The sequence below is a fragment of the Salmo salar genome, chromosome 21 (genome assembly GCF_965601325.2).
Source record: "Salmo salar chromosome 21, fSalSal1, whole genome shotgun sequence".
Taxonomy (NCBI): domain Eukaryota; kingdom Metazoa; phylum Chordata; class Actinopteri; order Salmoniformes; family Salmonidae; genus Salmo; species Salmo salar.
In genome coordinates this window covers 35,477,660-35,500,559 of record NC_138311.1, presented here as the reverse complement: position 1 = coordinate 35,500,559, position 22,900 = coordinate 35,477,660, and the positions used below count along the sequence as shown (strand labels likewise).

General features: G+C 43.2%; 1 protein-coding gene across 3 annotated transcripts; it reads left to right on the top strand.

Moving 5' to 3' along the window:
• Positions 1 to 6,279: 6,279 nt before the first annotated feature.
• Positions 6,280 to 21,838, top strand: tbc1d8 (TBC1 domain family member 8). 3 transcript variants are annotated; one of them, XM_014165131.3, is made up of 20 exons: positions 6,280 to 6,653; positions 9,035 to 9,145; positions 9,280 to 9,398; positions 9,629 to 9,857; positions 10,340 to 10,580; positions 11,524 to 11,731; positions 12,050 to 12,235; positions 12,440 to 12,592; positions 13,126 to 13,276; positions 15,231 to 15,415; positions 15,505 to 15,622; positions 16,307 to 16,592; positions 16,683 to 16,824; positions 16,928 to 17,026; positions 17,151 to 17,219; positions 17,357 to 17,603; positions 18,140 to 18,205; positions 18,329 to 18,415; positions 18,490 to 18,608; positions 20,220 to 21,838. In XM_014165131.3, the coding sequence occupies exons 1-20, from the start codon at positions 6,527 to 6,529 to the stop codon at positions 20,676 to 20,678; spliced, it is 3,402 nt and encodes a 1,133-aa protein (XP_014020606.1). In that variant the 5' UTR covers positions 6,280 to 6,526; the 3' UTR covers positions 20,679 to 21,838. The 3 variants fall into 3 exon arrangements, with proteins under 3 accessions (XP_014020606.1, XP_014020605.1, XP_014020603.1); XM_014165130.3 differs by having other exon boundaries at positions 6,281 to 6,653; positions 15,201 to 15,415; positions 18,514 to 18,608; XM_014165128.3 differs by having other exon boundaries at positions 6,281 to 6,653; positions 15,201 to 15,415.
• The last annotated feature ends 1,062 nt before the right edge of the window (positions 21,839 to 22,900 follow it).

Genomic DNA, 22,900 nt, shown 5'->3' with positions numbered 1-22,900 from the left:
AGAGTCTTGCTGGTTCAAAACCTCTTCCATTTAAGAATGATGGAGGCCACTGTGTTCTTGGGGACCTTCAATGCTGCAGACATTTCTTTCCACCCTTCCCCAGATCTGTGCCTCGACACAATCCTGTCTCAGAGCTGTACGGACAATTCCTTCGACCACATGGCTTGGGTTTTGCTCTGACGTGCACTGTCAACTGTGGGACCTTATATAGACAGGTGTGTGCCTTTCCAAATCATGTCCAATCAATGGAATTTACCACAAGTGGACTCCAATCAATTTGTAGAATCCTCTCAAGGCCGACTCTTTTCTCTGTATATATCAATGATGTCGCTCTTGCTGCTGCTTGCAGCTGGTGATTCTCTGATCCACTTCTACGCAGATGACACCATTCTATATACATCTGGCCCGTCTTTGGACACTGTGCTAACAAACCTCCAATCAAGCTTCAATGCCATACCACACTCCTTCCAAGGCCTCCAACTGCTTTTAAATGCAAGTACAACTAAGTGCATGCTTTTCAACCGATCGCTGCATGCACCCTCCCGCCCGACTAGCATCACTACTCTGGACGGTTCTGACTTAGAATATGTGGACAACTACAAATACCTAGGTGTCTGGTTAGACTGTAAACTCTCCTTCTAGACTCACATTAAGCATCTCCAATCCAAAATGAAATCTAGAATCGGCTTCCTATTTCGCAACAAAGCCTCCTTCACTCATGCTGCCAAACATACCCTCTTAAAACTGACTATCCTACCGATCCTTGACTTCGGCAATGTCATTTACAAAATAGCCTCCAACACACTACTCAGCAAATTGGATGTAGTCTATCAGAGTGCCATCCGTTTGGTCACCAAAGCCCCAAATACTACCCACCACTGCGACCTGTATGTACTCGTTGGCTGGCCCTCACTACATATTCGTCGCCAAACCCACTGGCTCCAGGTCATCTATAAGTCTATGCTTGGTAAAGCACCGTCTTATCTCAGCTCACTGGTCACCATAGCAGCACCCACCCGTAGCACGCTCACCAGCAGGTATATTTCACTGGTCACCCCCAAAGCCAACAATTCCTTTGGCCGCCTTTCTTTCCAGTTCTCTGCTGCCAATGACTGGAACGAATTGCAAAAATCACTGAAGCTGGAGTCTTCTATCTCCCTCTCTAACTTTAAGCATCAGCTGTCAGAGCAGCTTACCGATCACTGTACCTGTACACAGCCAATCTGTAAATTGCACACCCAACTACCTCATCCCCATATTGTTACTTATCTTCTTGCTCTTTTGCACCCAGTATGTCTACTTGCACATCATCATCTGCACACCTATCACTCCAGTGTTAATGCTAAATTGTAATTATTTCGCCTCTATGGCCTATTTATTGCCTTACCTCCCTACTTTTCTACATTTGCACACACTGTGCATAGACTTTTCTATTGTGTTATTGACTATACATTTGTTTATGTGTAACTCTGTGTTGTTGTTTTTGTCGCAGTGCTTTGCTTCATCTTGGCCAGGTCGCAGTTGTAAATGAGTACTTGTTCTCAACTAGCCTACCTGGTTAAATAAAGGTGAAATAATTTTTTTTTTAAAAAGACCAATGGAAACAGGATGCATCTGAGCTCAATTTCGAGTCTCATAGCAAAGAGTCTGAATACTTATGTAAATAAGGTCTTTCTGTTTTATTTGTATAAATTTGCCCAAAATTCTAAATTGCTGTTTTCGCTTTCTCATTATGGGGTATTGTGTGTAGAAAGCTGCGATTAAAAAAAATATAAAAAATGTTTAGAATAAGGCTGTAACGTAACAAAATGTAGAAAAAAAATTCAAGGGGTCTGAATACTTTCCAAAGGCACAAATATATTTTAGATTCTTCAAAGTAGCCACCTTTAGCCTTGATGACAGCTTTGCACACTCTCAACCAGCTTTGATTCCAGCTTTGCACACTCTCAACCGACATTCTCTCAACCAGCTTCATGAAGAATGCTTTTCCAACAGTCTTGAAGGAGTTCCCACATATGCTGCACACTTGTTGGCTGCTTTTCGTTCACTCTGCGATGCAACTCATCCCAAACCATCTGAATTGGGTTGAGGTCAGGTGATTGTGGAGGCCAGGCCATCTGATGCAGCACTCCATCACTCTCCTTCTAGGTCAAATAGCCCTTACACAGCCTGGATGTGTTTTGGGTCATTGTCCTGTTGAAAAACAAATTTTTATTTTACCTTTATTTAACAAGGTAGGCTAGTTGAGAACAAGTTCTCATTTACAACTGCGACCTGGCCAAGATAAAGCAAAGCAGTGTGACACAGACAACACAGACTAACACATGGAATAAACAATAAACATGCCAATAACACAATAAACAAGTCAATGACACAGTAGAAAAAAAAGGAAGTCTATATACAGTGTGTGCAAAAGGCATGAGGAGGTAGGCAATAAATAGGCCATTGTAGCATAGAATTACAATTTAGCAGATTGACACTGGAGTGATAAATGAGCAGATGATGAGTGATAAATGAGCAGATGATGATGTGCAAGTGGAGATACTGGTGTGCAAAAGAGCAGAAAGGTAAATAAAAACAGTGTGGGGATGAGGTAGGTAGATTGGATGGGCTATTTACAGATGGACTATGTACAGCTGCAGCGATCGGTTAGCTGCTCAGATAGCTGATGTTTAAAGTTGGTGAGGGAAATTAAAGTCTCCAGCTTCAGCGATTTTTGCAATTCGTTCCAGTCACTTGCAGCAGAGAACTGGAAGGAAAGGCGGCCAATTGAGGTGTTGGCTATGGGGATGATCAGTGAGATTTACAGTGGGGAGAACAAGTATTTGATACACTGCCGATTTTGCAGGTTTTCCTACTTACAAAGCATGTAGAGGTCTGTAATTTTTATCATAGGTACACTTCAACTGTGAGAGACGGAATCTAAAAATCCAGAAAATCCAGAAAATCACATTGTTTGATTTTTAAGTAATTAATTTGCGGAGCTGTTGGCCGGGGTTGGAGTAGCCAGGAGGAAGGCCAGCTGTAGAGAAATGCTTATTGAAATTTTTGATTATCATGGATTTATCGGTGGTGACCGTGTTACCTAGCCTCAGTGCAGTGGGCAGCTGGGAGGAGGTGCTCTTGTTCTCCATGGACTTTACAGTGTCCCAAAACCTTTTGGAGTTAGAGCTACAGGATGCAAGTTTCTGCTTGAAAAAGCTAGCCTTTGCTTTCTTGACTGACTGCGTGTATTGGTTCCTAAACTTCCCTGAACAGTTGCATATCGCGGGGACTATTCGACACTATTGCAGTACTCCACAGGATGTTTTTGTGCTGGTCAAGGGCAGTCAGGTCTGGAGTGAACCAAGGGCTATATCTGTTCTTAGTTCTGCATTTTTTGAAAGGGGCATGCTTATCTCAGATGGTGAGGAAATTACTTTTAAAGAACGACCAGGCATCCTCGACTTACGGGATGAGGTTAATATCTGTCACGGTTGTCGTAGGCTGAAGGAGAAGCGGACCAAAGTGCAGCGTGTGTGTCGTTTCACATTTTATTTATACTGTGAAACTATGCAATTCATATAAACAAACTTGAATCACAAAAACAACAAACCGTGACGCAGAGGTGAAACAAACACTACTCAAAGACAATCTCCCACAAACCCAGGTGGGACAAACACCAACTTAAATATGACCTCCAATTAGAGACAATGATGACCAGCTGCCTCTAATTGGAGATCATCTCAAACAAAGCCCAACATAGAAATACAAAAACTAGAACAACCCAACATAGAAATAACTAAACTAGAAAAAAAAAACTGTCACGCCCTGACCTACTCTACCATAGAAAATAACAGCTTTCTATGGTCAGGACGTGACAATATCTTTCCAGGATGCCAGGTCGATTATAAAGGCCTGCTCGCAGATATGTTTTAGGGAGCATTTGACAGTGATGAGAGGTGGTCGTTTGACCGCGGACCCATAGAGGATACAGGCAATGAGGCAGTGATCGCTGAGATCCTGATTTGTCACGAACCGGCTCAAAGTTCATAACAAAAGGGAGACAACGTGGAGACAAGGACAATGGTGTGTGTAATCAGTAGTGTAAGTGAGTGTTTTGCATGCATAAATGTGATAATGCGGGGTGTTGAAAGGTGCCAAAGCAAACAAAAGGCCACAAAAATACCACAACAAAATCTATGAAGGTGTCTGCATGGAGAGAGTCTCCCCAATGAATGTGGAAGAGGTCTATTTATCCTGGGACACAGGTGTTTCCCATGTAGCGACCCTCCCAACTCCGCCCACCGGCATCCTAATAAGGAAACAAGAACAAAGAGAGAATACGGCAGACAGAGTGGGAGGGTCGTCACAGATTGAAAACAGCAGAGGTGTATTTGGAGGGCAAGTTGGTCAGGATAATGTCTATGAGGGTGTCCATGTTTACGGATTTAGGGTTGTGATAGTCCCACTAAGCGCAAACCAGATGGGATGGCATATCACTGCAGAATGCTGTGGTAACCATGCTGGTTAAGTGTGCTTTGAATTCTAAATAAATCACTGACAGTGTCACACTTGCTCCTCCATGCTTCACGGTGGGAACCACACATGTGGAGATCATCCGTTCACCTTCTCTGCGTCTCACAAAGACACAGTGGTTGGAACCGAAAATCTCAAGTTTGGACTCATCAGACCAAGGACATATTTCCACCGGTCTAATGTCCATTGCTCATTTTTCTTGGCCCAAGCAAGTCTCTTCTTCTTATTGGTGTCCTTTAGTAGTGGTTTCTTTGCAGCAATCTGAGGTGCAGTTAACTCTGATGAACTTATCCTCTGCAGCAGAGGTAACTTTCCTGTGCAGACCTCATGAGAGCCAGTTTCATCATAGTGCCTCATGGTTTTTGCGACTGCACTTGAAGAAACTTTCAAAGTTCTTCAAATGTTCCGGATTGACTGACCTTCATTTTTGAATGTAATGATGGACTGTAATTTTTCCTTGCTTATTTGAGCTGTTCTTTCCATAATATGGACTTGGTATTTTCCCAAATAGGGCTGTCTTCTGTATACTACCCCTACCTAGTCATAACACAACTGATTGGCATTAAGAACACATTAAGAAGTAAAGAAATTCCCCAAATTAACTCTTAACAAGGCACACCTGTTAAATGAAATACATTCATGTGGACTACCTCATGAAGCTGGTTGAGAGAATGCCAAGAGTGTGCAAAGCTGTCATCAAGGCAAAGGGTGGCTACTTTAAAGGAACTCAAATATAACATTTATTTTAATTTGTTTAACACTTTTTTGGTTACTACATGATTCCATATGTGTTATTTCATAGTTTTGATGTCTTCACTATAAATTCTACAATGTAGAAAATAGTAAAAACAAGAAGAACCCTTGAATGAGTAGGTGGGTCAAGGTTTGACTGGTACTGTATATATATATATATATTTATACTTATATAGTTATTATAAAAAAAAATCCATCATTATTTTCAATGTAGTTATGATGAGTATTGGCTATGAATTTATGAATTTCACTTGTGGTGATCAATGATATGGTTGCTCTAAAAAACAATGTTTCTTTATTGTGATGAGTAGGTAGAGTATCTTATAATAGGGTCCTTTGACAACTCTGAGCATTACTGACGTGTGTTAATTCTCACCATAGTTTAAAACATAAATCATAGAAATTCTCTTTGTTGATTATGCCCAGCATGCATGTTGCAACCACTGTTTTACCACAGAAGAAGTCTAAGGCTATATTCCTACTTCCATATAGAACATTCTGTAAATTGTTATAGTCTATATGGGTACTTCACCGACATTGCATTGATTTGTCACTAAATTAATATATGGTATGATCAAAAACTATTGAATTGTAAACTATAAGACAAAGAGAATGCATCTAAAAATCTAAAATCTGTATTTACACACATTATTCAATTTAATGTGAGGGAGGTTCAGTTGCTTTTGACAGTAGGTTACTAGGTAATCTAACTGACATGCATAGTAGTAATGATAATAAGTAATTGTAAACAATGCAGAATTGATACAATAGATGTCGTCAACATTCATCTTCTGATTTATTTGTTTACACCAGACAGCATATGGCACATGACTAAACCCATTTACTATGGACAAACAAACAATGTGTTTACAATCCAATTCTATTCCCAGATTGAGTTTTGTATGACAAACTGTTTCAATTACTACTAGACATAATAACCAATCACAAAGGGCCAGTGAAATGAAACTTCCTCGCTTTCGCCGGAAATATGGGAAGGAAAGGTTGAATGCGGAAATGAGACTCACTGTGAGGAGTACTTGTACAGTTGCGATCGGGAGGGTGAGAGAAAATATCAACAGAAGAAGCTTGCGTTCTCGGGCAGCGCATGAGATCAGTCATGGATGATTCTGAAAATCTTTTATTTTTCTAATGCGCTTGGAACTAATGAAGAAGTGTGCATGCTATCAACAGCAACGACCATCTGCGTTATTTTGTTTTCGTTCCATTCTCTTTTTCAATCTCTTCCTTTGAAAGAATGTGGTTGAATCCAGAGGAAGTTTTGCTGAAAAACGCGCTGAAGCTTTGGGTTACCGAAAAATCAAACGATTTCTTCATTTTGCAGCGCAGAAGAGGACATGGGGATTCAGGGGGAAAATTTACAGGTAATACGCCAGCTACTCCCATTCATCTTACTGTCTTTCGTCTGATTTCAGCAGCTTTAGTAGCCTATATTACCACTTGGACACACCAGTCTACGCTACGCAACATAGTAACAACTAATTTATAAACAATGTTGCAAATAGCTGCGATTCAACCAATATTTTTTTGATTGATATTGTGCTGGGAGTATGTATCCCAGAGTGTCTCCCAGCATGTCTCCGAGCATAATGACGAAAGGCAATTCTTGGTTGGATTGCAGCTACAGTATGTTGCAACTTGCCATTGCCTTGGCTACAGTGTAGGATCCGGTTTTTACAAAGCTTGGAAACAAGTGTTTTCCCCATATTTGGGATGATCAAAACAATGTTTTCTTTGCAGCTTAAAATAATATGTGCCATGAAGCCTTGGAGCAATAACAGGCAATTTATGAACATATCACTTATTTTTTGGCCTGTGTATTTTCTTTCAGGTCTTCATAGATTATTTACAATTCCATAGAGTTTTTTCTGATGATGGACCATGATAAGGTGTCACCTGGTCTTGTTTTTGTGTGATCTTCATTGGGATTTTCACTTTAAGATAGAACTGTAAACATCAGGCACAGGACAGGATAGGGAGTATCATCCCATAAAAACAATATTACATTTCCTGGCAAGAGTTTAGAGTATGTGTTTGTTGCCATGGTTTCCAAAGTAAATCTGTGGGGTGAAAGGTTAGAAGAAGCCCCAGTTTTTGGCTCTTACAAAACCACACCCTAGTTTTGTTATGGGAAGAGAAGAACAAGTACAATATCAATTGGAAAAAATGTATCCATGATTTGATTTAGATAAAACATAAAAAGGGTATTGAGCAGCACTGAAACATCTGCAACGTCTCGTTCTCTGTCACTAGCTAAAATAACTTCTGCTTCCTATTTCACAAAGAACACTTTCCTGTGAGGGACATTTAAGGTTTCCTTTCTCTCTACCTCTGAGCACACTGTACATGTCCATTGTCCACAGACATACAAACTTAGTGAACAATATAAGCCGAACAAAATACATGATTTACAGTGCTTACATTTTACAATGTAAGCACTGTGAAGTAAGTGGTTAGGTGACAAATAGGTTTGTGTTGCCAGGGTACAATGGTTCAGAGCGGCAGACAGGCAGAGCTTAATAGTTGTGGTGTGGTCTGGGATGGGCAGTGCTCCAGGAGAGAGTTATTTGTCTGGTGTTCAGTTTATCTTCCATCCCTCTCCTCTTTTGTGGCGGAGCGGTTGGGTGGGGGTGGGAATGCCAAACACTAGATAGTGATCTCACAGCGACCAGACTGTAGCCTAATGAAAGTAGTAAGCCTAATGCCTTGTCTTGCCTGCTGTGTGCTTATTACACATTTGATTTGCCAAATCATTAACAGACTGTTCTTGCAAACTTAATTTGTTATTGTAGTTGAGGCCATGTGCTGCAGTTGACTGTTAGCTGCACTTTGATGGGACTGTTTTTCCCAGCTCTCCCTAAATGCTCCATTCTGTTAAATGGCTGTGCTTAGCAAAGGAAAGCCAGAATTAAAACTAGACAAGAGGGACTAGTGTTTGGTGGCTTTGGCCTCAGTGGAAAATCATGATCCTGATTAGTGGTGGAGTTAAAGAGAGGCTCTGTTATGGTACCTCAGGATATTAGAGAGTGTATCTGGTTCCTTTAAGGTGATGACTGGTGGGGTGGAGGAGGTTGTTCCAGGGTTAATTTAGCCTTCTCAACACCTAATAAATACAAATGAGTTTGGGATGTTTAGGCACTCTCTTAAGTTTGTAGTTTTTATGCCATGGCTTTGGGGCTTCACATGTGGAGGATTTGTGGAGAGGGAGGCGGTCTCGATTCCAATACTGTTACCCTATGATTCTATTGGACCAATGTAGTGACAAACAGAGAAGAACAATACTTATGTTGAACCTCTTAATAGCTTGTAAGTCTATGTTATGTTCTCACATAATGTGGCCATTATGAGACTGTTAATGACCATTAGTGGTACCAGTTTATGTCCAATCTCTTTTGTAATGCCTCAAGGCTGGCATCCAGTGCTCACTGTGGAATGTCTGAGTCTGTTATACACATGATAATGCCTTTAGCTTTCTGGCGTTATGTGTAATAGGTGCCAGTGTGCCCCATCTGCTTAAAGGCACAATCTGTAAAACATCCTGCTGTTCAACTAATGATAACCATTGATTATTGTAGAAAATGCCTTATGAGCTTAGTACAATTGTCTTACCATATGAAAATATATGATATAACCGTTCATATGGGTTGGTATAATGCTGCCTCTTTCCCATATGTGTGTGTTGTCAGATGGTATTTCTCAGTCATTTCTGGTCTCTTTCTCTGTCTGACTGCTCTGGTCTGTCCAGGTCTTCTGGTGGGAGCTCTGGACACAGTGCTGGACTCCAATGCCCGGGTCACACCATTCCGTATCCTGCTACAGGTGCCTGGGTCACAGGTCAGCTGGACTATAGCTTGTGGTAAGCTCTGAGAAATGTCTCTTTTTCCTCTGGCCGATTCCCAAAAATGTTGGTCGGTAGGTCCCTGCTTCTACTCTCTTTCTCTGGCTCTCTCTGTGTATCTATTTCTCTGATGTGTGTCTGTTGTTATACAGGTGCAGCTGTTGAGGACATGAACAGGCATTGGGACTGGCTGGTCCAGAACCTACTCCACTCTCTCTCAGTGTTTGAGAACAAGGAGGATGTCGCCAGCTTCGTCAAAGGGAAAGTCAAGGTACTGTACTATTAGAATAAGATTAACTATAGCCCTGTGATACTCTGTAAATACTATGTAGGCCTACTATCAAAAACCACTGTGTTCAACTTAATCTGACTCTCAAATGTTGTCTCTTCTTGACTTTCTTTTCTATTTCTGTGTATCTTGCTATCAACCCGTTTTGCATTTTTGTTTCTCTTCCTCTTTTTTTTTCTCTCATTGTCCATTTATTTCTCTTTCTCCCCCAGGGTCTGATAGCAGAGGAGGTGAGGGGGAAGCAGGCGGCTCAAGAGGAGGACCCAGAGAAGTTCCGGGAGGTACTGCTGAAGTTTGAGCTGCGTTTCGGCCTGCCCTCCTCAGAGAAGCTGGTCACCACCTACTCCTGCTGCTGCTGGAAGGGGCGTGTCCCCCGGCATGGCTGGCTCTACCTCAGCATCAACCACATGGCCTTCTATTCCTTCCTGCTGGGAAAGGAAGGTCCGTCCTCTTAAATGCTCCCCCTTTAATTAGCACACAGAATAGCCCCAGTCTTACTGGTTGTGAACTGGTTGTGAACTAGTCTGAACTGGTTGTGTCTGTTAATTAGAAACTCTAACCTCTGTTTTCCAGTTGTAAAGATGACAAGCCCTTTATATATCTTGTGAACTGTGACATACTTTCTACAGAAAACATTGTGCCTTTTCAGTTAAAGTGATGCTGCAGAGGTTTTGTATAACTTCAGCCAGTAGTTTTGAAAGTAGCCCTCGAGAAAAAACGTGTCCCTGAAAATTGTGCATAATTGTGTACAACATCATCCATTTCGTATGATATGTAACGTCCTACAAAAATAAAATTAAAATATCTTACACATTTTTAAGTGCTGAAGATCCTGTTCAATCTCTTTAACCATTGAAATCTCTTCAGTGTGCAGTGTCTTCTAAACCTAACCCCTGACCTTTGACCACTTCTCTCTCCCTCAGTGAAGTTTGTGATCCCGTGGGTGGAGGTGACGAGGCTGGAGCGGGTCTCCACTGGCCTCATGACGGACATGGTGCGTGTGACAACGAGGCGGCGCCAGCGGGACTTCTCTATGTTCCTGAGCCTGGACGAGGCGTTCGGGGTCATGGGTCAGCTGGCTGACATCGCACTGCGACGCCTGCTGGACAGCGGAGGTCTGGAACTGGACCAAGTCCTCCAGCAGTCCTCCAACATCACCAAGAGGTCAGAGGGCAACACAGAATAAGTTAGATGAAGTTGTAGTGTATTGTAGTGTAAAGGAGGGCGGGGGATTTTTTTGTGGGTGTGTCATTTGGTTTGTTCAGATTCATATTATCTGTTCTTTGTTGACTTGCCTTGCACTTCTGAGAGGATTGGATTGGCGTCAGCAATCTGATTGATCGGTTGCTTTCCTGATTAAATAGTTTGATAAACAGTAGTTTAATAAGGTTGTCTCATTGTTATCTGCTTTGGTCAAAAGAGACCTCATCAAGCACTTCTTGAAAATCCCTGATATCTTGACTAATTTACTTCCCTCTAGATTCCGACCATCCTCTGTATAACCTTGCATCATAGTGTGACTGAATGTGTGTGTTTTAGTTCCACCTGTAGTACATTCACCATAACATTTTCAATTTCAGGTTTTGTGTGTAAAATGACAGTTTTCAGTGGTAAAATTGTACTTTAGAGCTGAGCTAAAGCATTCAGTTATATATCTCTATGGGTGTAACAGACTGTTTAGTTGTATTATTTATTTGGTAACTTCCTCACATGCAACTCTTGCGCCAAGTGGGTGATATTTTTGTCCCTCCCCCATCATTCAGCATAGTGTAAATTCCTCATCACCATAACAGGAAGTGAAAAATGATCTGACCTAAATTGCAGTGACCAGAATAGTCTGCCTGTATCTGAGTGTATCTGGATTCTTTATAAGTTTTCCTTATCATAGCTGTCAGTCAGAAAGGTCTGAGTCACTAAAGGTAACGAATCCATGAGGATTCACTCTCAGTCCCTCTTTTACTCTCTCTCTCTATCCTGGAGGAGAATTCCTAACTGTCACTCATTTTCTACAGAACAGATCTCTGTCTGTGTCACTCTAACTCTTCCCCCTGTCAGCTAAGTAACTTTCTATGAGTGTCACACTCTAACTCTTCCCCTTTCCCCTCAGGGTTCTGGAGGAGCAGGCATTGAGGGCGTACGTCCTGGCTCTTTTCCGGCTACCGCGGGCCGAGTGTCTCCAGGAGGTGGCTCTGTGTTCAGTGTGGACGCCCCATGCCCGCTGCCACACAGCCGGAACGCTCTACACCACCGACAGCTACCTATGCTTCGCCAGTCGAGAGGAGGGCCACTGCAGCCTGCTCATCCCCCTTTCAGAGGTAGCCATCGTATCATACTGCAGTTGACTCTGCTGGTTAAACTTTAATGCTGGCTTACCACTCTTTACAGTGTACAAGTGTTGTTGGAAGTGTTAGAGCTTACACCTTTAGCCTTAAGCTTTACCATGGTTAAATACATTAGTTGCTATACACCACAGTCGCGTATAGAGATGTATGGCTCTTGCATTCATAAACAAGTTATTCAAAGTTTATTACTGTGTTAATGCCATTTTACCATATATTTTTCCTTACTGTACCATACTACCAACATTTCCTTGGCTCTTGACCTTTTACCTCTGTCTCTTCCTGTGCTGCCAGGTGATCTCCATAGAGAAGGCTGAGAGCACCAGCCTGCTGCCCAACCCAGTGATTGTCAGTGTGAGGAGTAAGAAGGCCTTCCAGCTGATCGAGCTGCAGGACAGAGACAGCCTGGTGGACAGTCTGATGTCACGGCTCAGAGCCTTGCAATGGAAACACTCTATGTTCCACAGCAAGAAATCTCTGGTATGCTACAGCAACACTACCAGCCCATAAATGTCTGTTGTCCATTACACACATCATATCTCATGGTGATGCCCAACAGGCCTAGACCAAGAAGCAGAATGCAACTGCACTGCATGGACATATATGATTACTGCTAGTATTTTTACACACAAGTTAGTCATTCATTGTGTATATTTGACTAATTCTGGTGTTTGGGTGCTCCAGACGTCCTCGTCTCCCTACTATACCTTCTACTATGACACCATGTACTGTGACGGGGAGGAGATCGAGGAGAGACCACTACGTCACACAGTGAACACAGAGGCTCTGATGGCATATTACCACCACTCTCAACCTGGCCTCAACAATAGCACGGCTGTGAGTATGGAAACTAGTGCACCGTCGGCCATAACCCTGATATGGCTGGAGCCTCCTTTATTATGATGTTTACATAGCAGATACCATAATAATGGTGGCTGCAGGGATAGCAGGGCCACATTGGCCAATGCGTCTAGGCTTGACATTTAACATTGGTTGCCTGTTTCTGTTTTAAGCAACTCCTTTCTTGTTGTCATGCTAAATATTTATTAGGCTAAATTAGAATTCTAAGTGTTTAGCATGACAACAACAAAGGAGTTGCTTTAACCAAAAGTGGCAAATAAACGTCAAGCCTATTAGAAACAGACTGACAACCAGGGTATGGTACATGTGATATAGTGGTAGTTCTGGGATGAGGTTGTGATTCTGTTACATCTCTTTCATTATTTAAACATGTATTGATCCCTGTTCTCCCCCTGACTGGCATACTGGGTAACTACCTCCCAAGGCTATTGCTGGGAATGTGCTTACAGTACTACAATACTCGGTTTGCTCAAGGGTGTGTGTGTGTCCTGTGTGTGTGTGTCCTGTAGACCATGGAGCAGGTGAAAGAGCGTCTGTGGGATGACCACTTCTCTGCGTATGGTCGAGGCGTCCACATGTTTCGCACAGAGAAGATCCAGAAGCTGGTTGCCATGGGAATACCAGAGTCGCTACGGGGAGAGCTATGGATGACCTTCTCTGGTGAGGGGTGGAGGAGTCTGAGGTCATTGGTTGCTATAACAACAGGTCAAATATACAGTACCAGTCAAAGGTTTGGACACATCTACTCAGTCAAGGGTTTTTCTTTAATTGTACTATTTTCTACATTGTAGAATAATAGTGACAACATCAAAACTATGAAATAACACATATGGAATCATCTAGTAACCAAAAAAGTGTTAAACAAATCAAAATATATTTTATATTTGAGATTCTTCAAAGTAGCCACCCTTTGCCTTGATGACAGCTTTGCACACTCTTGGCATTCTCTCAACCAGCTTCACCTGGAATGCTTTTCCAACAGTCTTGAAGGAGTTCTCATATATGCTGAGCACTTGTTGGCTGCTTTTCCTTCACTCTCCGGTCCAACTCATCCCAAACCATCTCAATTGGGTTGAAGTCGAGTGATTTTAGAGGCCAGATCATCTGATGCAGCACTTCATCACTCTCCTTGGTTAAATAGCCCTTACACAGCATGGTGTTTTGGGTCATTGTCCTGTGAAAAACAAATGATAGTCCCACTAAGCGTAGTGATTTCCTTGCAGCAAATCAACCATGAAGGCCTGATTCACGCAGTCTCCTCTGAACAGTTGATGTTGAGATTTGTCTCTTACTTGAACTATCTGAAGCATTTATTTTGGCTGCAATCTGAGGTGCAGTTAACTCTAATGAACTTGTCCTCTGCAGCAGAGGTAACTCTGGGTCTTCCTTTCCTGTGGCGGTCCTCATCAGAGCCAGTTTCATCATAGCACTTGATGGTTTTTGCGACTGCAGTTGAAGAAACTTTCAAAGTTCTGGAAATTTTCCAAATTGACTGACCTTCATATCTTAAAGTAATGATGTACACACCTGTTAATTGAAATGCATTCCTGGTGACTACCTCATGAAGCTGGTTGGGAGAATGTGAAAAGTGTCCAAAGTTGTAATGAAGGCAAAGGGTGGCTACTTTGAAGTATCTCAAATATAAAATATATTTTGATTTTTTTAAATACTGTTTTTGGTTACTACATGATTCCATATGTGTTATTTCATAGTTTTGATGTCTTCACTATTATTCTACAATGTAGAAAATAGTAAAAATAAAGAAAAAGCCTTGAATGAGTAGGTGTATCCAAACTTTTCACTGGTACTGTATTTAAGGGTGGGGTTATCTTTAGGGTAGATATCTGTAAATCCTCGAAGGAGGGATGGCGAGTACTGTTCTGTGTTCTGCTCGACTGCCTACTTTCAGTTCCGTTCCAATGTACAATGCCTAGCATTTATGGTATGTGCCATTTTATCTTAGAGTTTGGGGAGGGGCTTTTACCAGGCAAGCAGTTCCCTTTTTTCAAAACCATTAGTTTTGATGCAACTTTATAGTCTATTCTCAGGGTTCCTGCTTTGCTTTATTCTGTTTGTGTCAGAGTTGATGTCATATGGAATCCAGATCAGCAGGATATAGTGGGCATACAAATAGCTTGTGACCTCATCTCCAATGAAAACAAGCAATTAGGCCTGTGTGAACACACACTTCACAGACTGCACCAGAAACAGACTGGCAGCAGACTGGCTCCACTCCACCTGAACAGACTGTTTTCTTTGCCCCCATATCAAACTATCCCCAGTCACCTGTTTACTCCCTCTCAATGTTCTAAACGCATCACATCCTCCAGGGGGAGTCAACAAAGGGCAAGAGCTCCAAACAAGCCTTGTCCCAAAGTAACCCCTATCTTTTTGGTGTTTCCAGATCTGAAGGAACCAGATAGGTAACTTATCCATTCCTTTTAGATCTGCAAACACTTACGGGTAGGAACAGAAGAGAAGGGTTAGGGCCTAGGGGATGTTTTCCGACCAGGCCTTTATGAACATGTAAGTGCTTATATGCTGTTGCTGTGTAACACCGACACCATTCCCCCTGGAAACACAGACTCATCGTCAGAGTTGGCATCCCACCCAGATTACTACTCGGGGCTGGTGACGGAGTCTATAGGCCACAGCAGCCTGGCCACGGAGGAGATCGAGAGAGACCTGCACCGCTCGCTGCCCGACCACCCCGCCTTCCAGAACGTCACGGGCATCGCTGCCCTACGCCGCGTCCTCACCGCATATGCCCACCGCAACCCCAAGATTGGCTACTGCCAGGTAAGGTATCCACTACCATACAGTAACCTATGTCACAATGTGTATACAGTGCAGGTAGAGTATAACTGACTGCCTGTCATTCTTCCTAGTCAATGAATATCCTGGCATCTGTGCTGCTGCTGTACACTAAAGAGGAGGAGGCCTTCTGGCTGCTGGTGGCTGTGTGTGAGAGAATGCTGCCTGACTATTTCAACCGCAGAGTCATAGGTGAGAGGTCAAACTGACCTGCATAGGTTTACCACTGCTATAGTTACTACATTGCTATTACTACAGCGATGGTTCGTCTACTTCCACTTTTACTGACATCATAGCTAGTACTGTACATTAGATGAAGTACTAAAAATAAGTCTATATAGTCTATTAGTAGCCGGTCTGGTGTTTAGGTGATTTGAATGTGGGGTTTTTTTCTCCGTCAGGGCTGTTTTTCTGCCCTGACTGCAACAGAGCCAACAATAACTCAAGGCTTTCTTTAGCCAGCGTGAAGCGTGTGCTGAAACACAAGCTAATTTCCTGTGCTTTGTGCCACTATTTATTTCTGGCACATATGAAATGCATTCAAAGTAATTTCCTCTTCTGGCCTGTTCTGCTTTGAAATTGCAGTTGTTTACTTATTCTCCTTAGAAAATAGATTTTTCATCTCCATGTGGCTTCCTGGTTCAAATAAAGTCTGAAAAGATCACTTATCTGGGATATTGCACAATGAGAACATGTCATTCTCACACGCATGTGTGGAAGTCAAGACATCATGTGTATACATGTGTATAGAGCATACATCCACGATACCAACATTAATTTCCCTCTATGGGATGATAAAGGATGTTCTGTACTTCTATAGAGGTGTACGTTCATGAGTTTATCTATATTAATGTAGATTTTCACTTGTGTTTGCAGGTGCTCAGGTGGACCAGTCAGTGTTTGAAGAGCTGATCCAGGAGCGTCTTCCCGAGCTGGCCGAGCACATTCCCGACCTCTCCCCCCTCTCTTCCCTCTCCCTGTCCTGGTTCCTCACCCTCTTCCTCAGTGTGCTTCCCTTCCGCAGCGCCGTCTGTGTGGTAGACTGCTTCTTCTTCCACGGCATCAAAGCCATCTTCCAGCTAGGGCTAGCTGTGCTGGATGCGAACGCTGCGGCGCTGTGTGCTAGTGCAGATGACGGCCAGGCCCTCATGATCCTCACTGGGTAATGCATATGGAGGAATGCATGCATGTCTACACACAGTTCACATCTGAGCATAGTCTACATTCTCACACAAAACTTCTCTGCCTGCAGCTTTCTGGACCACGTGAAGTACGATGAGAATCCGTCTTCACCTGCCCTTCACACTGCCTCGTCTCCGAGGGGGGAGGAGGAGGGCAGCCCGACTGTAGAACTTCACACCCTGATCACTGACCTCATCACTGACTCCTATGAGGTAAGACAGCACTGCAATACTCCCTCCACACCACCAGAGGGTAGTTGTGAAAATGTGGCACTGATGTTTGTTCTCGTTGTGTGTCCCTGTCCTGTTTTGTCAGAAATTTGGAGACCTAACGGTGAGACAGATAGAGCGGTTGCGATGCAGACACCGGATCCAGGTTCTCCAAGCACACGAGGACATCACCAAGGAGAACGCAGTGGGTCTTTCATATCACATCTCAAACAGTCACACGCATGCATGAAATACACCATGACCAAAGGTTGAAATCTTACACTTTTCCTCTCCAAACTGCTTGACCCTTCCCTTCTCTCTGTGTGTAGCTCAGGGTGGTGACCCCAGATGTCTCTCTCTCCCCTGAAAACCTGGCTGATGTCTATGACCTCTTCAAGGTACTTCAGTTCAATTCAATACACCTTTACTAATCTTCCAAGGACCACTAAGAAAGGCATTGCCAGAGCACGATGATAACATCCTCCACATATAGTCCAACTGTACAACAACACATCTGTGTCTGTTTCTCTTATAGACAGAGCACTTCATCAACCTGTACTGGGGCGATGGGAGCACCACTGTGGCTCTCCAGCACCATGACCCAGGCCAGCCCTATGTGGAGCAGTACAGAGTGGACCGGGCCCAGTTCAAAAGCCTGTACGTGCTACTGGTTCCCTGGCTGTGTGGCCTCCACACTGACACCGTGGCCCACCGGACCTTCACACTGCTGGACCAGGACAGTGACTTACTCATCACCTTCAGAAAGTTTGCCGGGTGGCTGGGTATTTTAATTTTTTTACATTTATTTGAAACAGGGACAATGTACATCAAAACACAAGTCTCAGAAGTGAGAAGGGTTGCGTTGCACCAGATTTAGCTAACAGCTAATTTACATCGTGTGTGTGTGTGTGTGTGTGTGTGTGGGAGAGAGAGGGAGGGAGGGTGTGTGTTTAAAAGAGGTAGGGAGAGTGAGTATGTGTATGCCTGAAGAGATAATGTGTGTAATATGAGTGCTTTCATATTATGCTTTCATGGGCATCTGGAATTCAGCCCACCAGGGTTTTATGGGAATCAATATGCAGCCAAGGCTTTTAGGAGGAGCTGCCACTGCTGTGTACAGTACATTGACTGAAGTAGAGAAAATATGTAAATTCACCTCTTAAACTCACAGAGCTGAAGGGCTCCCTCTGTGGTCCTCTATCATTTAGACAGACAGTATAAACTCACTGACACACATTGTGATTTAAAGCCAATGACTGGCTGTTGGAGATGTTAATCAATTGTAATGGTGACAATTCTGTGTCTCTCTCGGCATCAGACACACTATACTGTGAGGAACTGAATGAGAAGATCAGACTTCTGTATCGTTTGCACATACCTCCAGGTGAGTCACATAGCCTTCCTACGGTGTTTTGCTCCTCTTTAAGACATGTACTTTAGCTGGACATGCAACTAGCTTTGACTAGAGATCCATTAACATTCATCGTAATGCGACTGTCTCCTGTAGCTCTGACTGAGAGTGAGGAGGACCCGTCTCCACTGAAGAGCCCTCTGCTGTCCACTACCAGACCACTCCATATAGAGATGCCTAATGGTAACTATTCATGCTTCAGTGTTCCAGGTTCACGTTTCTAGCTCTGTCCTGTTCAGATGATCACGTTGATGTAGCTCCTGTGTGTGTTCATGTTGAAGAGGAGATCAGAGACTATCAGGAGCAGTTGAAGCAGATGTTGAAGGACCTGGCTCAGGAGAAGAATGTGGAGAAACCGCTACCTCTAATGAACCAGGTACATACAGCGCATTCGGAAAGGATTCAGACCCCTTGACTTTTTCAGCGTTTTGGTACATTACAGCCTTATACTAAAATAGATGAAATATTTTTTCCCCCTCAGCAATCTATAATGACAAAGTAAAACGTTTTTTTTTTTTACATTTATTAAAAATTAAAAAAACATACATTATTTACATAAGTATTCAGACCCTTTGCTATGAGACTCGAAATTGAGCTCAGGTGCATCCTGTTTCCCTTGATCATCCTTGAGATATTTCTACAACTTCATTGGAATCCACCTGTGGTAAATTGAATTGATTTGACATGATTTGGAAAGGCACACACCTGTCTATATAAGGTCCCACAGGTGACAGTGCATTTCAGAGCAAAAACCAAGTCATGAAGTTGAAGGAATTGTCCATACAGCTCCGAGACAGGATTGTGCCGAGGCACATATCTGGGGAAGGGTACCAAAATCGCTTTGCAGCATTGTAGGTCCCCAAGAACACAGTGGCCTTCATCGTTCTTAAATGGAAGAAGTTTGAAACCACCAAGACTCTTCCTAGAGCTGGCCGCCCAGCCAAACTGAGCAATGAGGGGAGAAGGGCATTGGTTAGGGAGGTGACCAAGAACCCGATGGTCACTCTGATAGAGATCCAGAGTTCCTCTGTGGAGATGGAAGAAACTTCCAGAATGACAACCATCTCTGCAGCACTACACCAATCAGGCCTTTATGGCAGAGTGGCCAGACAGAAGCCACTCCTCAGTAAAAGGCATATGACAGCCCGCTTGGAGTTTGGCTAAAGGCACCTAAAGGACTCTCAGACCATGAGAAACAAGATTCTCTGGTCTGATGAAACCAAGATTGAACTCTTTGGCCTGAATGCCAAGCGCCACGTCTGGAGGAAACCTGGCACCATGCTCTGGGGATGTTTTTCAGCAGCAGGAACTGGGAGACTTGTTAGGATCGAGGGAAAGATGAATGGAGCAAAGCACAGAAAGATCCTTGACGAAAACCTGCTCCAGAGTGCTCAGGACCTCAGACTGGGTCGTTGTCCTGTTGCCTCAAAGCACACAGCCAAGACAATGCAGAAGTGGCTTCGGGACAAGTCTCTGTATGTCCTTGAGTGGCCCAGCCAGAGCCCGGACTTGAATCCGATCAGACATCTCTGGAGAGATCTGAAAATAGCTGTGCAGCGACGCGCCCCATCCGACCTGACAGAGCTTGAGAGGATCTGCAGAGAAGAATGGGAGAAACTCCCCAAATACAGGCGTGCCAAGCTTGTAGCGTCATACACAAAAAGACTTGAGGCTGTAATTGCTGCCAACGGTGCTTCAACAAAGTACTGAGTAAAGGGTCTAAATACTTATGTAAATGTGATATCAGTTTATTTTTAATACATTTTTGCAAATGTTTAAACCTCATTATGGGGTATGTGTGTAGATTGAGGATTGTAAAAATAAATAAAACATTTGGAATAACACTAATGTAACAAAATGTGGAAAAAGTCAAAGGGTCTGAATACTTTCCGAATGCACTGTACAATAAGGAAGGAATTCAATCAGGGACCCAATAAACAGTCATTAAGTCACAACAAAGGTATAATAAACGTATTGTTTTCTACAGAGGGAGTTCATCCAGTTCTGTAAGACCCTCTACAGCATGTTCCATGGCAACCCAGATGAGAACGAGCTCTTTCAGGCCATCGCTACAGTGACCAGCCTGGTGCTGCAGATCGGTGAGGTCGGCCACCGCAGCCGGTCAGAGGTCAGCAGCGAGGGCGGGGCCAGAGACGAGGTAGAGGAGGATCACAGGGAGGGGAGTCAAGAAGACCACCCTGTCTTCAGCACCAAAGAAGGAGATGGAGAGAGGCAGGACGGGACCAGGAAGAGTTCCGAGCGGTCTGAGAGTTCGAGCGAGTGGACGGTCAGCTACGCTCAGATCCTGGCCTCGCTCCTCACAGAACAGCAGCTGGTCAACTTCTTTGAGAAACCACTGGACCTGTCAGCAAAGGTGGCTGTAGCAAAGGTGAAACAGTACCATGAAAGGGCCGGTCTGCTTATGCTTCAGCAAGGAACCAGCTGATTTAACATGACCAAGAGAATGACCATGTGACCCAATACTGGGTTTCTAATCTAGTTGCTTGTCTAGATGCCAGGCAGATTTCTTGCCAATAAGTTGTCTGTGTCCTCCATCCTACAAGGATGAGTGGGTACCAAGAGTCCATATGTGCCTATATTGAGTTGTAGGTCTGTCAAGCACGAGGGAGAAGTACTGTAGATGTGTAGGTCTTCCTATCCTGATGAAATGTGGCCTCGTCTTCTGGGACCAACCGCTCAGTTTGAAAACAGGTTTACCAAAACCAGAGGTGGCTGAGACGTGCATGATAATCAATGAAGACTACATGTATCAATCAGTCAGTCATATATATATATACTACTGTGAGAACGTCCCACACATGATGCACTACATGAAACACCATGAAAAGGGATATTGTTAACATTTCTCAGCATTTGTAGACACGTTTTCATTCTCCTTCATCCAGTCTATGAAATGGGAACAAATATTTTATTTGACATTGGCTGCCTGGTTGGTAATACAGCCTAGGCAGGATCTTGTTTGCCATATCTTCCAACCTCAAGTAGAGCAGACAAGTGTTATTTTCCTGCCGAATATTTTTTGCCTTTGTTTACTGCGAAATGTTTCAGTCATACAATGGACGTTGGAATCTTGCCTTTGTGTGCAACATTGTAAATGTACACTTATATATTTTGTCCTGTATTGATCTAATTAATGTATTTTGTTCTTTAAGAATTCCTATTTTAAGTGTTCTATAACTGTTTATGAGCCTGTTATTCTACCAAGCATATTTCTTAATTCAAGTGTTAGTGACCAGTATTATATTATAGACCAAAGTCCTACTCACCTTCTCAAAATCAGTTGAGATACCAACTACAAACAATACCGCTGTGCCTCAGATTTTGTTAAATGGGTCTTCTATACAGAGAACTTGATTTTGCCAATGGAATCAGTAATGACATTTAGTTTTGGGTTATTCCAGAACCCAACTGTCCAGTTCACTGATGCACCTTTTGATTTTTACATTTTATTTTTTAGTGCACTGAAGTTCACTTGAGGTGCATTATAAATGGGACCTTTGATCAATTCTTTAACATCAATTTCATGTCTGCTGCACAAAGTCTAACATGGTGTGTTTGTAAATCATTAAAACAATATTTGCCTCATCCATGTCTTGTTCTGTCTTTCAAAGATTGATTCACTAAGGAGATTGTAGACCCTCAAAAGCCCATTGTGTAATGGAATGTCCACCAGAGCTATTGACAGAATTTGTTCATTTCTCTACCATAAGCCACCTCCGTTTTAGAGAATTTGGCAGTATGTCCAACCCGCTTCACACGTGTAACCGTGCCAGCCCAGAACCTCCACATCCGGCTTCTTCAACTGCGGGACCGTCTTGAGTCCAGCCATCCGAACAGCTGATAAAACTGTGGGTTTGCACAATCAAAGAATTTCTGCACAAACTGTCAGAAACCGTCTCGGAAATTCTCATCATCGTCCTCACCAGGGTCTTGACCTGATTGCAGTTCGGCGTTGTAACTGACTTCAGTGGGCAAATGCTCACCTTCGATGGCCACTGGCACGCTGGAGAAGTGTGCTCATCATGGATGAATCCCAGTTTCAACTGTACAGACAGACAGCGTGTATGGCATCGTGTGGGCGAGCGGTTTGTTGATGTCAATGTTGTACCCCATGGTGGCGATGGGGTTATGGTATGGACAGGTATATGCTATGGACAACAAACACAATTGCCTTTTATCGATGGCAATTTGAATACAGAGATGCCATGACAAGATCCTGAGGCCCATTGACGTAACATTCATCCACCGCCATCACCTCATGTTTCAGCAAGATAATGCACAGCCCTGTCAAAAGGATCTGTACACAATTCCTGGAAGCTGAACATTTCCCAGTTCCTCCATGGCCTGCATACTCACCAGACATGCTACCCATTGAGCATGTTTGGGATGCTCTGGATCAACAGTGTGCTCCAGTTCCTGCAAATATCCAGCAACTTCGCAGCCATTGAAGAGTGGGACAACATTCCACAGGCCACAATCAACAGCCTGATCAACTCTATGCGAAGGAGATGTGTTGCACTGCATGAGGCAAATGGTGGTCACACCAGATACTAACTGGTTTCCTGATCCACAACCATACCGTTGGGACCAAAAGATGCAATCTTATGAATATATGGATTTATATCAGTTGAACGAATTTCCTTACAT